This window comes from Aristolochia californica, unplaced genomic scaffold, assembly GCF_029961685.1.
Source record: "Aristolochia californica isolate CCGP_79_NKW_82.1479 unplaced genomic scaffold, dmAriCali1.0.hap1 SCAF_11, whole genome shotgun sequence".
Classification (NCBI taxonomy): domain Eukaryota; kingdom Viridiplantae; phylum Streptophyta; class Magnoliopsida; order Piperales; family Aristolochiaceae; genus Aristolochia; species Aristolochia californica.
In genome coordinates, this window is record NW_027181782.1 from 35,501,972 (window position 1) to 35,518,693 (window position 16,722).

A 16,722-nucleotide genomic window follows, 5' to 3' on the forward strand; every position below is an offset into this window, starting at 1 on the left:
ACTCATTCCCGCTAAAGAATGGCGATGGAATATCCCTAACTATATCGACATCCTTGGGCTCGTCCATTGGGACATGTTCTGACTCACGGAGGAGTTCATCACCGTGATCTACAACAATTACACTTCCTGTCTCCATGGCTATTGCGTTTCCAATCACCACAACCAATTTGTCGTAAAAGGGGCAACCTCCATGTCTATACTTCTAATGGAATTTTTTTTATCAGACAACCTGTACCCGTCACAAAAATACAAACCACAAAAAATAGAATACCATGTGATGGATATGTATAACACCCGAATCTCCTCACCACATGTCAAAAACCTTCCATAGCACTTCAAATTTTTTTAACAACATTCTAAAACATTTAAAAAATAATCAAACTATTTCACTACAGCAGATGCACTAAACAATGCAAATAACACACACATCAAATCCAAATTCACCGAACACCCCTGGTAGAGCCCCATATGACTTCGTAGTCACTACAAACTGTACCTCGTCAGTGACAGGGGTCGGGTTTCGTTGGCTAATGGACGCCCATGTATGCGACTCAGCCTTGTTTGAGCTGGACTAAACACCCCAAACTCTAAACCCTAATAAACCCTAAACCCTAGACCTTAAAAACCAAAAAAACCCCAAACCCTACCCCCTATCACCCAATAAACCTAAACCCTAAAAAAAAACCTAAACCCTAAAAAAATTTGAAAACAAAACCAAACCCTAATTCCAGAACTTAAACCCTAAAAATACCATAAATCCTAAACCCTAAAAACTTAACCCTTAAATACCGAGCACCAAACCCTAAATAAACTAAACCCTAACCCTAATCAAGAATATACACCATAAAAACCATAAAGCGTAACCCTAAATCCCACAATTATGCAACAATCACCCCAAATTAGGCACTGGAACTAAAATTAAATCAAATACAATACTAATTTAATCGAAAAAAATAGGGTTTAGGCGTACCTTCTAAAATTTGGGGAAAACCGAAGCCAAAGGGTGAAATCAATGCCAAATCGAAGTAGAAATGAAGAAATCGACGCCCAAATGTCAAAATCGAAGAAAATCAAAATCGGAATGGGGGAAATTGAACGAAATCGGAAGGTATCTTGGGGAAAAAGAGAATAGCGACAGGGAGAAGGGAGTGGGAGGCCGAAAGGGAGAAGAGAGGGAGAAGAGAGAGAAAAGAGAGGGAGGCCGAGAGGGTAAGAGAGAGGGAGAAGCGAGCGGGAGGTTGAGAGGGAGAGTGAGTACGAGATAGAGAGAAAGAAGCTGAGAGGATGTTCGCAGCGAGAGGGAGAAAGGAAAGTGAGGCTGAGAGAGACGTAGGCCGGAGAGAGATGGTGGAGAAGAGAGAGGAAGCAGGGAGAACGGGGGCTGCTGGATCTTGTCTCTTGTTTACTCACGGCGTGTTCAAAATGAAATATAGTGATGGCGGTAATGATTTACTTGCTGTAACTTTGAGGTAGAAATTATGCAAGGTACTATCGTTTTTTACCAAATTACCTATTTTTAGAAAATTATTTTGATAAATAACATCACTTTGAACTTATTTTGAAAAATACCTAATTTTAACCCGTCGACTATACATGGATACAGTCAAAGGTGACACGTAAGCTTTGACTGATTACGTATCGCCACATCATCAGCATTGCGTGAATAAATTGACACATCAACTGATATGTTACTATTCTGACCTGTTAGCAGCCAAATAAGATGCCACATCATTAAATGATAAAAAAAATTGAATAAGACATCACCTAAGGGTTGCTCTTGTCTTTTGTTGGTCTAGGAGGTCAAGTGAGTTATTTTCCAATTGATCGGGTAGAGCCCCATATGACTTCGCAGTTACTAAGAACCATACCTCGTCAGTGATGGGGGTCGGGTTTCGTTCGCTAATGGACGCCCCTGCAGGTGACTCAGCGTAGTTTGAATTGGACACAACCCACCCTCCATTACCCAACCTACTCTTAATCACACTCTCTACCCATCCCTAGGAACACATGGAAACTCAATAAAACATAGACAAAAAAAATACTATGTGGTGGTTATTTATAACACCCGAATCTCTTCACTACAAGGCAAAAAGCATTCCATACCACTTCAAAATTATTCAACAACACTCTATAAAATTTAAAAATTAATCGAACTAATTCTATAGTAGATGACTAGTCCTAACAATGCAAAAACACACCTAAGTCCAAATTCACTGAATACCCCTGGTAGAGCCACATATGACTTCACAGTCACTAAGAACCGTACCTCGTCAGTGACGAGGGTCAGGTTTCATTGGTTAATGGACGCCCCTGCAGGCAACTCAACCTATTTTAAACTGGACGCAACCCACCCTCCATTACCCAACCTACTCTTAATCAGACTCTCTACCCATCCCTAGGGACACATGAAAAGTCGATAAAACATAGACAAAAAAAAATACCATGTGGTGGTTATTATAACACCCGAATCTCCTCACCACATGGTAAAATCATTCCATAGCACTTCAAAATTATTCAACAATATTCTACAATATTTAAAAATTAATTAAACTAATTCTATAACAGATGACTAGTCTTATCAATGCAAAAACATACCTAAGTCCAAATTCATCGAGTACCCTTAGTAGAGCCCTATATGATTTCGCAGTCACTAAGAACCGTACCTTGTCAGTGATGGGGGTTGGGTTTTGTTAGCTAATGGATGCCCCTGTAGGCGACTCAGCCTAGTTTGAACTGGACACAACCCACCCTCCATTACCCAACTTACTCTTAATCAGACTCTCTACCCATCCCTAGGGACACATGGAAACTCAATAAAACATAGACAAAAAAAAATACCATGTGGTGGTTATTACAACGCCCAAATCTCCTCACCACATGGCAAAATCATTCCATAGCACTTCAAAATTATTCAACAACATTCTACAACATTTAAAAACTAATCGAACTAATTCTATAGTAGATGACTAGTCCTAACAATGCAAAAACACACCTAAGTCCAAATTCACCGAACACCCTTGGTAGAGCCCCAATTGACTTCGCAGTCACTCCAAACCGTACCTTGTCAGTGACGGGGGTCGGGTTTCGTTGGCTAATGGACGCCCGTGCAGGCGACTCAGCCTAATTTGAACGGGACTCAACCCACTCTTCATTACCCAACCTACTCTTAATCAGACTTTGTACCCATCCTAGTATTTAGGCCAAGCACAAGAAATCATTAAAAAAAAAAAAACCATGTGGTAGATATTTATAACACCCAAATCTCCTCACCACATGGCATGATCATTCCATGACACTTCAAATTTATTTAACAACAACTAGCAACTAAAAATCCTGCAAATCTTATCTCAATAGAGTAAATTGCAACTTCATAAATAAGAAAATTAAACTAAATTAAACTAGCAACTTCAGAAAATACAACATTCAATGGCATAGGAATCCATAAACTAAAATACAAAAAATTAATAAATACGGAGAGGGAAATTCAATCAAGTTTCAATTAAACTTTACAATAATTTTAATTTATCTGCAATTGACAGAAATTTCATTAACATAAAATAAAAAATTAAACAGTAAATCACAAAAAAAATAATACAGTAATTAAACACCTAAATTTAAATCAACATTATTATTAAACACAGTAATTAGATTCAATTAACAAAAACCCTAAAAAATCACCCTTCTAAATCTGCTTCTGAAATTCAAATTCGGGCTTCGGTTTTGAGAGAAGGGGCGGTGAGAGAGTGAAATGATAGGGTATTAAGAGAGGGGGCGCTAAGAGGAAATTATAGAGTTCGGTTTTGAGAGAGGGGGCGGCGAGGAGATGAAATGATAAACTTCAGATTGGAGAAAGGAGCGGTGAGAGAATGAACAGTGGGGAATGGAGAAGAACAGTGAGAAATGAGAGAGGGCGGTTGAGAGGGGGGTATCAAGGCCGAGCGACAGCAACATGGGAGCAGTGGGGAGAGGTGACAGCAGTAGGGAAAGGCAGTAGCAGGGGAGTGGTGGCAGCTGGCACGGCGAGAGGAGTGGGGAGGAGAGGAGAAAGATCAAGCGGGGAGAGAGAGAAGGAAAAAAATAAGAAGCGATGAGGGCTTACGTGGTGCAAGATGATGTGGCATCTTATCTAGCAGATGACATGTTGGAATAGTGATGTGGCAGTCAATGTGTCTATCTACTCACGCGTTATTGAAGACATGGCAACACGTAATCAGTTAAAGCTTATGTGTCACCTTTGACTGTACACATGTACAATGGACCAATCAAAGTTTAGTATTTTTCAAAATAAGTTCAAAGTGATGTCATTTATCGAAATAAGTTTTTAAAAATGGGTAATTTGGTAAAAAACCCTTTTAACAATTTTCTTCACTCCAAAAATTCTCCCAAAGGTTGGGTTCTCTATTTATAGAAAGGTGGAGTAGATCAACCACCCACCTTTCAAATTCTTTTTTTTTTTCTACAGGGTTCCAAACAGAACATAAGTAAACCAAGATTATCTGAGTTTTACACCGAGTTTCTAAAACTGGGTGAGTCTAGTGAAAACTCGTTTATGACTCAATTTTCCTATTAATTTGAGTTAACTTGTCAATTAAGACCAAAGTTTTAGTTTGATTCATTAAATCTTATTGAGAATCGGAGCACCATTTACTTGTCTCACTATGAACATACAACATGCTACAGATAACGTGTAAAACTGGAGTGAAGATATGTATAAATGCAGAAAAAACTAAAGGAGAAACCAACCAAAAAAATCAAAGCTTCAACTTATTGAATCCACAGCTGCTTGTCGTAATCCGGATCAGATTATTAGCGCTCAAGCTATCGACCACCAAGCTGCAGCTCACCAAGAACCTCACTTTCATCAGCTTCAATCTCCCAAACTTTACCCTCACAGGCACCTCTCCTTTGAATTCCAAAGGAATCCTCCCCGTCTGCTGTTGCTGCTGCATGGCCGTCCACAAGGTGCTGCCAATCTGCGTCTGACCCGTCAAGGTCACGTTGAGGACAGTGGTGTTGCGGTGGCCCTGGTAGAACTTGGGTAGAGTTCCGCTGCAGAGATTGTTATCGGTGTACCAGACACTGAGGTTGCTTCCCTTCTCGTAGTAAATCCCAATCTTCTTGTTCGGGTTCCTTGCGGTGACGGTGACGTCGAACCGAGCGTAGACGCTCATGTCGGTGTTGACTTGGAAGTCGGATATCCTGAGGCGATCGACAGAGTATTTGGGCAGCTTTGGGCGGAAAACGAGGTAAAGGATCCCTCCAGTAGCAGCAATGAGGACGAGGAGGATGAGGAAGACGGAGACTGTCCAGCAAAAGAACCGGCAACAGCAGCTTCTCTTCTTCGGCAGCTTCGATTGAGAAACTGGGATTGTCCTTCGAAGCGGAAGGGGATGCTGTTCTTCAGCGGCTGCGACTGGATCACCCTTATCCGACCGAAACGATTCACGGGGCGCCAACGGTGCGCTCGGCGCTTCCACGTCTACTGGGTGGATTTTCTTCTGGTGATCCGCCATGGGAGAGTTTTAAAACTGAGGGGCTGAGTTTTTTTCTTGCATGCACTGGAACTGCTTAACAATCTGGGCGGAGCTTTCGTTACTTGCAAAGAGTTGGATCATCTCTACCAATCTTTAAATAGTACAGACATTGGTTGAGTGTGGAGGCGATATAATACTTCTGCAGGTCATGAAGACTCACCTTCCTCACCTAATCAAAAAATTTAGGTTGTTTAGTCGAAGAAACAGTGAATATTTTTGTTTCTCTCTGATGTGACTGTGACTTCATGGACAATAATCACGTTTCCAAAGTCTTTATTATCTCCAAGAAAAGGAACCTTAAGTTTCAGAAAAGGAAAAAAAAAACGGCTGACGAAATGCCAGAAAACTGCTTCTTTTTCTTCCCCAGTTCTTTTGACTTTGTGCCGCAGCCTAACGTTTTTGAGAAGCTTCGGTGTTCACGCGTTTAATGAAAGCTTAAATATGGCAAATGTGGCTTGGGAAGAAGAGAAGATGGATCACATGCTTAGATCATAATCGAGAAGCAGAAGATATCTTACCTAAGCCATCATTTACTAAACTGAAAAGAGATCTTCAGTGGACCAAAATCAAAGACTTTAGCAAGTCAAGAAAAAGTAATTTTCAGTCCGAAGAAGACGCGTCTGTGTTTTGAACGATTCTATTTTAATTCTGGTTATTTTACTCTTTTTCAAAGGCCCATTTGGGGAATGAAGACAAATTAATTGTTGTTAGTTCAGCTGTTCTCATCTCAAGCTCCCATTCAGTTCTGCAGTCGGTCTGAATTGGTTTAGGGCCGGGGGCTCTTCTTGTCGTTTTCAGAAATGGGAGTTACTGCTACGCCGTTGCGAGAAAGCAGAGGTTTGAACAGTAGAATCAAAGAGCCTTCACACGAGTTATCGTTTTCGGGAATCTGTCGGAGGTGCCGGTGACCAACCGGAGGGCATGAGAAGGTTCGCAGACACGGCAATCCTGAAGCCAACGCTGCGGTGCTGCCTGTGTCAGTTGTGGTCGCCGGTCGGTGCCCTGTTATAGAGCTCAAAAACTCAAATAAAGGAAAAAGAAACAAAATATGACTCGGTCACTCGGTTCACGTGGGTAGTAGATCTCGGCCTTCTCTGGCAGGCGATCCGATTCCACTTCTAACCGAGCCCACTCATGCCTCATTGTAGACCAGGTCAACGCGGTTATGACTCGGCAATTTTACTCAGTATTACGTAGCGGAATTCCCCTTGTGATGCCGTTACGTCGCCTTTGTACCGGCCGATATACCGTTATATAATGTTCATGTTCGTATCGCCCGATAATATTCTTGTTATGGCCGATATGAGTAAACTCGGACGCGATTTTTCGGCGATATGTCTGGGTAAATCGTATCGGACTCATATGTAACGTAACTGATATCGGCCGATGTATCGGTCGTTTCTTTTGTTTTGTTTTTATTTTCCTCCGTTTCCCGACCGCAACTTTCGCTTCCGACTTCTCCACGGCATGACTCCGACCACCTGCAACTGGAAATCTTCTCAATTTAATCTTTCGCGTTGAATTCTGTCGCATCTAGCTCTGAATACGATCGAAGAAAAGTAATATCCGCCTGATATATCGGCTAGTTCTCTCGTTTTCGACCGCAATTTTCGTTTCCATCTTCGTCGCTGCAAATTCCGACCACTGGCAACAAGGAAATGTTCATCATTTCTCGTTTAAAATCGTAAGACTGCTTTATGATTGTCTTCCACGTTGAACTTCATCGTAACTCGCTGAAGTCAACGTTTCCATTGAAGATCTTGTAACAGTGGGAAGAGCTACAGATACTAGTTTCATTCTCCGCCGAATAAGTGGCAGTTTAGGCACAACGGCTTTGAGGTGAAGTATTCCGTTGCTTGGGAGTAGGAAGGATTCAACCCCAACCTCTTCCCGCCAGGGGTCTCTCCAGTTCTCAGGCTGCAGCAGCTCGCACCAAATTGTACAGACGAAACAAAAATCTTTTGTGGGTAATAGCAGCACCAACTATACCGATAATGAGACAATGTAGATTGTCTTTGATCCATTCGGGTAAGTCCGAGGGTCTTAGATTCTCACCTTCAATCTCTGAGGTCATCCGCCTTTTACAAGCAAAAACAACAAAACAAAAGCAAACAAACAGATGCTCAGCTTCACCATGTAATACTCTATGATCTAGATCAATTCTCGCGTTCCAGTCAAAGCTGCTGTTGGTTACAGGATCAAGAGAGAATCTCAGTTTCAGTAGGGCATATGGATCACACATCGCAAACATTTCCCTTCTTGCATTAGGTTGAAGGCCTTGTTGATATCCTCAAATGGCAGGTTGTGCGTAACAAGCTCATCTATTTGGAGTTCCTGAACAATGTCTACAATTAGCTCTGATAAGAGAGTCTACATATAGCAAGGGAAAAGGACAATTGTCCCCTGCTATACAAAGGGTTTCAAGAACTCACTAAACTTTTCAGTTTTTAGTTTTTGATCATCCCATTACCACCCACTTAACTGAAAGTACTTCAATGGGAGAACCAAGAACTTCATTTAAGAAATGTAAAAAAAGAAAAGTGTAATTCTACCTTCCTTAAATACATATCAACCAACAAAGGCACCTCAGATTTAGGTTTCCAGCCTCCATATAGAGAACCTCTCAGGGTTCTTCCTGACAGGAGCAATGCATAATGTGCTGAGATCTCAGGTTTAGCCTTCGGTACGCCAAGAGTGACTGTTACACCCCAACCCTAAGCAACCATAGAACAAAAGGATTATGCCAGAGCTAGATTACAAGTAGTGTGATTGAGATAATGAACTAAAGACAAGGAGACTTACATCAGAACATGACTGCAAAGCGGTTGAGACCATTTCAGTATCACCAATACATTCAAAACAATAATCTGCACCCCCACCAGTGATACGTTTTATGACCTGAAAATTTTAAGAAATGATATGTTCAAGTAAGTTTTTTGGAATTTTTATCAATTGTTTTGGTTGCAAAAACTTTTCTAGGCACAAAATGCTTTTAGCTTGATGACTCCAACTTCAGTTTTTTGTTGTTCCTATTTCAATTCATCTCCCAATTAACATGTCTGGAGAGCCCAATCTAGTGTAGTCATCCTACATTGCTTGTATACTCTTCAATTCAATAAATTCTTTCCTCCTTAGTAACTGAAACTGTAGGCATCATTTGTAACAAAGGTTCATTTAGCCTCTATTTGTGAATGCAAAAATAATTTTGAGTTTGAGAGCAAAACATTTAAGGACAGAGGTTATATCATATAATAGCCAAGTTATAGTTGGTCTCAAATGTTTCATCTTCCACAGATTTTTTCCACCGGCCACTGAACTCCGTTATGGTACCCAATTGTTACTTTGATGCTGGGAAAACAGAGAGAGAGAGAGAGAGAGAGAGAGAGAGATTCAAATAATGACTAATTTCTATGTCACAGGGTTGAGAGAAAATGAAAAACCTGCTGAATAGGTTCACCACCACAGTCATTAGGATTTATAAATTCAGTTATTCCAAAAGCCTTTCCTACATTGAGAAAGAAGGTAATCAATAATACAGAAATCTTAAAATGGTCAAATAATCAATTCTGGATTTGGTGGCTGAATTACAGTTTACCTTTTTCAAACTTCAATGGGTTATTGTCCACTCCAATTATCTGAGCTGCTTCCCTTAGTTTGGCACCTTGAGCAACCTACCGATACACCACACCACAACATCTCAAGCAACAGCAACTTTAAATGCAGAAAATACTTATATAGTGAAAAGATACTACTTGGAAGACTTGATTATTTCTAGGGTTTCAAACTTACAGAAAGTCCAACAGTTCCAAGACCAAAAATGGCCACAGTTGATCCTTTGGAAATGTCAGCAACATTCCAGGCTGCACCAAGGCCTAGTGACAAAAATCAGAGCTATAATTTCATACTGGATCCAATACCAAAGAAGTTAAAGGACATGTCTGAACTGTTGAGTGTATTACAACCACAAAACAACATGTGTCAACAAAATTGATCTACTTAAAATTGACTTTCATATTTGTACTTGAATTGAATTGGAGAAGGTTATAAAGAACCTTATCACCAAATGAAGAAAGACGAACTTTCCTAGTTGATGATACCCAATGGAAGACAATTTCAGGATACAAGAGACGAGCAAATTCAGGCCACTATAACACAAGTAACAAAGCTTACCACAAAAAAAAAAAAAAAAAAAAGTAGTAGAAGTAGAGAGAGTACCTGCAGCAACTCCACAACTTAGCAGACATATTTTCTCCATTGGAGCAGTTGGGTTAACTTTAACAGCACACCCAGAGTGTACTACAGTATATTCACTGAAGCTTGATACCGCACAGTAATGGTAAATGGGTTTCCCTTTGATTGAGAAGCGAGTCTTCTGGTCACTGTGCATCACACCCTTCCTTTCCAGTCCCAGTGTCTGGCACATATTACTCTTACCAGAAACACAATGTCGGCATTCGGTGCATTGGCCCGTGAACAATGTTAATACATGGTCTCCAACTCGAAATTCGTTTACGCCTTCTCCAACGCTCTCAACGATCCCTGAGGCTTCATGCCCAAATATTCTGGGAAAGAGATGAGCTTGCGCCTGAAAACGCAGTAGACAACAAGAGTAATTTTAACAGGATATAAAGATAAGGAAGTGAGGCAATAAAGTCAGTACAGTGGGTCAATTACGCTACAAGATGGAGCTGGAAAAAAGGAATCATCCATACCTTTGATTCCCACTGAGTGACGTCGCTGCGACAGAGAGAGGTACAAACGACCTTTATACGAATTTCCATTGCTTTGGGAGGATCAACCTCCACTTCTTCCAGCACTAGGGTCTCTCCAGGTCCCCAAGCAACAGCAGCTGCGACAAAAATTAAACAGGACGACGCACAATCAGAATAGTAGGTCGAGGGAAACGAAAACCATATGTACAAAGAAGTGCGACGGAGAAGCAAATGATTGCAGGAATATAGATTACCTTTGTAAGAGATGACACAAGGCTCTCCTGTAGAAGACATGTTGCCTGATAGAAAGTGGAAATTTGCCAAGAACATGGCGAGACATTTTGTAGTCGGAGTTGAGGTGGAGTGGTAAGCGTTGGTGGTGGTAGGTGACACCAAACACTGTTAAAAAAGTTAAACTAGCTCTGAAATTGAATAATTTACATCATATCAAGTCCCATGGCTTCCTCTGATAAAGAAATAAACTGCAATCTTTTACAGCGTGTTTTCACAGTCAAACGTATTACAGGTGAAATTATGCAACTCAACTTCATGAGTGCCGCTTCAACTTCTTTTCTGCGTCTTGCTGACTGCTGTCCGGCAGTGCGGCAGTTATGAGGACTTACGCTATGTGATTGAAATCGTGAAGGGTCCGTGAAGCATTCGTCCGAGTGCTTTGCTTCAGGGTGGTAATTGAAAGTGAAGTGGCTTTCGGCTTCGGATTTGGACTTAATTCCTGATAAAACTTTATTGGATTTGGTCAACAAATAGTGCCAATATTATTCTTGTTTTTAGTATCTTTGCTGGCATTGCTCTTTCAGAGAGAAAGAAAAGAGTTTCGTGCTACATGGCAAACTCACTTCCCAGAAAGGTTGAGACGCGATTAGTTCAGAGTGTCTGTGCAATTGTTCTCAAGGGTAATTGGGTACAGTTATCAAAGTCCCATGCTATTTCGAGATTGACGTCTTCCGCAGTAGACCGCATTTTGATAGAAATTTCATTCAGCGGTTGCTTCCTTTCTCTGTCGTTCTTTAGATGGTTACAATCCCTTCCTCATTTTCAAAACTCTCTACAAACTCACTGGACCATGGTTCATCTCCTCACCAAGCACAGGCAGTTCAAATCAGCGCAGAAATTGCTGGAAAGGATCACTTTCAAGGACTTTCTCTCATCGCCCTCAGTTTTAAGTACACTTCTCAACAGTCATGACGAGCCCATTCCAAATTCACAGATTCTAAGTTGGTTGGTGGTCGTCTATGTTCGTTCAAAGATGATAAATGATGCAGTTCAGATATTTGAGCAAATGAAAGCTAGACGGTTAACGCCTGATTTACATGCTTGCAGTGCCCTTCTGAACGCTCTTGCGAAGGCCAAACTTACGTTCATGGCTTGGAAAGTTTATAACGAAATGCTTCGCATTGGAATGGTTGCAAACGTCCATATTTTTAACGTCATGATGCATGCTTGCTACAAGTCAGGGGATGCAGAGAAAGCACAGGACTTGTTTAATGAAATGGAAGAGAAGGGTATTCATCCTGATCTCTACACTTACAACACCTTGATCTCTCTACTCTGCAAGAAAAGCATGCATTATGAAGCCTTGGCCATTCAGGAAGAAATGGAAAGAAAAGGTATCAATCCAGACTTAATAACTTACAACTCACTCATTTATGGGTATTGTAGAGAAGGTAGAATGAGAGAAGCTTCAAGACTTTTCAAGGAACTCAAGGGTGTGGCTCCCAACCAAGTGACTTATACCACTCTAATTGATGGCTACTGTCGAGTCAATGACATCAATGAAGCATTAAGACTTCGGGATGAAATGGAAGTGAAAGGGCTACACCCTGCAGTCGCCACGTATAACGCTATTATTCGTAAGTTCTGTGAAGAAGGGAAGATGAGAGTGGCTAATGACCTTTTGAATGAAATGAGTGAAAGGAAGGTTGAACCTGACAATATCACTTGTAACACTTTGATTAATGCTTACTGCAAAAGAGGGGATATGGGATTTGCATGGACAGTTAGGACCAAGATGGTGGAAGCAGGATTAGTCCTTGACCAGTTTACTTACAAGGCCTTGATTCATGGGTTTTGCAAGGTTCAAGATCTAAACAAGGCTAAAGAAGTCCTCTTTGAGATGCTTGACACAGGTACTTACCCTGACTTTTTGTGTAGTTATAGATCTACTATTCCTTGGCAGAATGACATGATAACTAAACTTCCATAAGAAAGAAATGCTCTGTTTTCTGCTCATTTGTATATCACGTTATATGTAGTCTTATCTGATTTTTTTTTATTAGTCTGGCAACTGTATGAGTTCCTTCTAGCAGAAACTCCACCCATGTAGACCATGTCCTGGAATGTGAGTAGGCACACTGAAGTTGCAATTTAAGTAGCTATAATGTTCTAGAAACATTATCTTTGGCTAAAAGCAGCCACCAAATTTCCTTGTTCAGCATGAACTTGCAGCCATCAGTTCTCTGGTTCAATTATAAACTTACAAAATTGAACCATAATCTTGAGGCTTTGATTGGATATCCAAGAACTTTTTGAGTCACAACACTTCTTGGACCATTTCCATATATGGTCAATTCATTCTGTAGAAATTCATTTGACCAGTCTTAAGGGCAACAGACCATTCAAGTAGAGATTTTAATGGAGGCAGTTTAGTTATACCATCACTAGTTTTATCTATTTTTTATTATTTGACATGTTATGGTAAGGGCTTAATTGTTTTTGGTTTAAAAATTAATGTAGGACTACCTCCAAGTTATGCCATCTATTCATGGATTGTCGATGGGTATTGCAAAGAGAACAACCCAGAAGCAGTTCTCAAAATACCTGATGAACTCACAAAAAGAGGACATTGTGTAGATATTTCTGTTTGTAGGTCACTAATACGAAGACTTTGCAAGAGAGGAATGATTGACTATGCAGAAAAGATGTTCAGTTACATGAAAGCAATGAATGTGTCAGGCGATGCTCTTGTTTATAGCAACTTGATTTATGCTTACTTTGCTGCTGGCAAGTCAGCCATGGCATCAGAATTGCTAGACGAAATGGCTAAGAACCACCTAAGAATAACTCCCAAGATTTATAGTTGCCTCAATGCTTCTTTTGGCAATGTCAGTTGGATGCAAGACATTTTTTGGGATCAAATCTTTAAAAAAGGTTTGATCACTAAGAATCTGTACAAGTTGATGGAGCAGTCACCGCGAAGTTGTTGATTATTTTTTTTTCATAGACACTTCAGCATAAATGGGGCCTGTCGATATGAGCGCTTGATTTGCAAGGGTAAGACACACCCCTCTTGCCAGGTAGACATCAGTTTCAGAACTGGTTACGACCTTTTTAACAGTTTCCATTCTGCAGGTGAAGATGGAGCACATGATCAACTCTTAGTACACTGACACCTAGAGTTTTCCCTAAAATTTCAATGTGGATAAATGGCAACAGTAAAGCATGAAAGGTCATTAAGAGATACTGTTAAGGTAATTTATGTTGATGTTTGCCAGTTAAGCATTTGCCTTGTTATTGAAACTAGATTGTTTACCATGTTCAGCACTCCCAACCAGTCTCTGCTGCTCTACCTCGTTTGAAACCTCCTATTTGAAAATCTCAAGCACTATTTGATCATTGACATATGCAATTTATCTCAGATGTCTTTGCATTATTTATTTGTTTTTTTGTCATTATCAGCTAATGTCAGATCTCTTTTGTCTCACTTCCAAGTGCTAATTGATGCTTTGTTTAATCATCGGCATCATCTTCAGAGCTGGTAATTGACAATATTTCGTCCTATCCAGAATTATATGCTGGCTCTGTTTTTTCAAACTAAAGAGATTAATATATTTATATTTTTTTATAGCAAATGTAAGGTATATTTCAGCATTTTTCTTTATGAATTGTGTGCTTAAACATCTGCATCCAAACCAAAGCATGAAATTTCTCATGCATCACAACGAAAGATCTCTTGACTGATCGAATCATCAGAAGAATATTTTTTACCTTTATACACATTAATCTCTCTGAGAACACATTATTTCATTGGATTTAAGATTCTCAGTTGTTTCAAATTTGTGCTAATTTTGAGCTCAACTCAATAGGTTCTCTGCCTAATTTCCAAGTACATTTTCTTCTGGAAGAGTACACATACTTGGCGGTACAGACTGCAACTGTCTACAAAATGATCAAATGACCCCTGGTTCAACGTGTTATACATTCCATCTGCTATGAGTGGATCAGCAAGGTCCCTTTTTCCTGCCAATGAGTGTATAATGGATGTTTAACTTGGAAAAACCATGCTTAGGCCATGCCAACTCAGGAAGTCAAAGCACTTTTCTACCTCTTCTTCAGATGAATGACAAGCAAAATCTTGTATTAATCAGATGAAAACTGGAACTTGGACACCTATAAGATATTACATGTTGATAGTTTCAATTAAAAATCCTGACATATGGAAGAGCTTGATCCAATTTGTGAACAAACCGACAAATTCCCAAAACCAAAATGATCAGTACTTAGCCTTTGCTGGACTTCAAACTCGGATGTTTCTTTACCAAAACAAAGATGGCTACTCGATGACTGCAATAGTCTGGATGCCAAAATGTTTGATCAACATGCCCAACTTCAAAATCTTGCAGTGCCAACTCCAAAAAGTATTCAAGCACAACATCTGCCAGAGAAGTAACTCTTAAGTTTCTTCATGTTAGCTGCAAAAAAATAGATTACAGGTACTTAAGAATTAAATATGACTGCATTTACCATTTCTTAGTTCTCCAGCCAAAAATATAGTTGTGTGGATGCTGGAAAGTTGCTGCAGGGTGGCCAAGAGATCTGTTACTGCCCCTTCACTGTAGATAACATCTGATCCAAGAACTAGAGCACATTCGTATATGAGTCAAGTACCAGTTCCAACACGAAGGAAAACTCCATATAGGGTGTCTATGAGATTAAAAGAATATAAAAGAACTCTGCAATTGCAAGTTTTAGAACCCAACTTAACGAAGATGACTGTGAATGCAGCATGCAGAGATCAAACCATCCTATATATGCATTATTCTCTTCCACAAGTCAATAATGGTGGTTACCAGGAATCATACCAAAGTCAGGCATAGGTTCCGTCAACTTGCAGTCAGGATCATCACCCCACTCGAGTTCAGCCACAGTTGCCGAACCAGGTGCATATCCTTGTTCCACATTGGCCTCGACGTTCTTCTTCAGAAGTTTCAGCCGATCAGGCAAATCAGTTAGAATAACTTGAGCACCCAGAAGAGCAGCAATGCATCTGAAAAAAGTACATCGCCAATAAATAAATTTAGTCCAATAACATGCAGACTATGATCAGTAAACATAGAGAAACCAAATTAAATGAAGAGATTATATGTACCGCACCCGACCAATCCACAGCCTGCTCCAAGTTCGACAACCTTCTTCCCTCGAAGGAGAAGCATCCCGGTTTCGACAGCATGCTCAAGGAACTTCGCCAGAACAACTCCACTGTCCCACATCACCGCTCCAGTTACCCCAGGTGTACTCTGTTCTCCAGACAAAAATAAACAACCACGAAAAGGGGCCATGAGGAGGAGAAAATCAGAGCCTACAGTTACTGTGAAACTACAAGAGCCGATTCAGTCCATTTTCTTGCGACAAGAAGACAGCTGAAAATTTATACGACAATTCAGATCCTGCTATAGTTGAAATGCTCCAGTGTTCCCCCAAATCTAAACGAGCGGAAACTAGTCTCTCTCACAAAAAAAAAAAAAAAGGTAGTTTCTAATCGATGAGCAGACTAATAACAACTCTCAAGCAAATTAACAAACCGGATACCGTAAAGAAATGAAAGGAGATTCGAAAATTTATATATACCATGGAAGAGGGAGACTGGAAGATGGTGAGCTGGCGGCCACACGCATCGAGTTGAAGACGCAGAGAGGAATGGATTACGAAAGAGTTGTGCTTATGAACTATTGGCTGCTGAATCGCCCACAAGAGCAGAATCTCCTCCGCCGCGTCCTTCACCGGCCGGACAGGTTTAAAGAACGACCCAATGATCAGCGCATCGACTGCCTCCGCTGCTTCGCTCTCTGTTTCCGCCATCCAAGCCGAACGTAATCCAACCTGAGTTTTTTTCACTCTCCAAACCCCAAAAAGTTTCGCTTCCCGCCGTCAGCTGTCTGTCATTCATATAATGAAATCGTGGGTTGTACAGTCTTTTGCATACATAATGTGGCGGTCGAAAGGAAACTAAAAATTCTTCTCCCTCCTTGATTTATCAACTTGGAGTTGTTGTTTTTTTATAAATAAGATCTCCTTGCAGCCAGAGTGGCCGGAAGTCCTCCGTTGGATAGAAATTAAATCAAAGCAAGAGCTCATTAAGAGTTCTCTTATGCACTTGTTCATAAGTTTCTTTTCTGTTTTTTGTTGGAATCTATGAAACGGTGAGACCAACCAGGGAATGAACTTTCTTTTCTCCAACT

At 40.5% G+C, this 16,722-nt stretch overlaps 4 protein-coding genes across 5 annotated transcripts; 1 reads left to right on the plus strand and 3 right to left on the minus strand.

Moving 5' to 3' along the window:
* Nucleotides 1-4,658: 4,658 nt before the first annotated feature.
* Nucleotides 4,659-5,513, minus strand: LOC137945012 (NDR1/HIN1-like protein 6). Its single transcript, XM_068790872.1, has one exon. The coding sequence runs from the start codon at nucleotides 5,511-5,513 to the stop codon at nucleotides 4,752-4,754; it is 762 nt and encodes a 253-aa protein (XP_068646973.1). The 3' UTR covers nucleotides 4,659-4,751.
* Nucleotides 5,514-7,211: 1,698 nt separating this feature from the next.
* On the minus strand, nucleotides 7,212-10,565 carry LOC137944102 (alcohol dehydrogenase-like 6). Its single transcript, XM_068789627.1, has 9 exons — nucleotides 10,501-10,565; nucleotides 10,247-10,383; nucleotides 9,750-10,119; nucleotides 9,324-9,406; nucleotides 9,130-9,205; nucleotides 8,975-9,039; nucleotides 8,337-8,432; nucleotides 8,087-8,248; nucleotides 7,212-7,868 (listed from the first exon to the last, which is right to left on the minus strand). Exons 1-9 carry the CDS (start codon nucleotides 10,538-10,540, stop codon nucleotides 7,752-7,754), a joined length of 1,146 nt encoding a protein of 381 aa, XP_068645728.1. The 5' UTR covers nucleotides 10,541-10,565; the 3' UTR covers nucleotides 7,212-7,751.
* A 525-nt stretch (nucleotides 10,566-11,090) lies between these two features.
* Nucleotides 11,091-14,533, plus strand: LOC137945039 (pentatricopeptide repeat-containing protein At5g38730). Its single transcript, XM_068790913.1, has 4 exons — nucleotides 11,091-12,393; nucleotides 13,001-13,537; nucleotides 13,616-13,734; nucleotides 14,350-14,533. Exons 1-2 carry the CDS (start codon nucleotides 11,091-11,093, stop codon nucleotides 13,468-13,470), a joined length of 1,773 nt encoding a protein of 590 aa, XP_068647014.1. The 3' UTR covers nucleotides 13,471-13,537; nucleotides 13,616-13,734; nucleotides 14,350-14,533.
* A 69-nt stretch (nucleotides 14,534-14,602) lies between these two features.
* On the minus strand, nucleotides 14,603-16,666 carry LOC137945042 (uncharacterized). Of its 2 annotated transcripts, none has more exons than XM_068790916.1 (5): nucleotides 16,112-16,666; nucleotides 15,638-15,780; nucleotides 15,346-15,530; nucleotides 15,008-15,109; nucleotides 14,603-14,918 (listed from the first exon to the last, which is right to left on the minus strand). In XM_068790916.1, the coding sequence occupies exons 1-5, from the start codon at nucleotides 16,340-16,342 to the stop codon at nucleotides 14,764-14,766; spliced, it is 816 nt and encodes a 271-aa protein (XP_068647017.1). In that variant the 5' UTR covers nucleotides 16,343-16,666; the 3' UTR covers nucleotides 14,603-14,763. The 2 variants fall into 2 exon arrangements, with proteins under 2 accessions (XP_068647017.1, XP_068647016.1); XM_068790915.1 differs by having other exon boundaries at nucleotides 15,008-15,121.
* Between the last annotated feature and the right edge of the window lie 56 nt (nucleotides 16,667-16,722).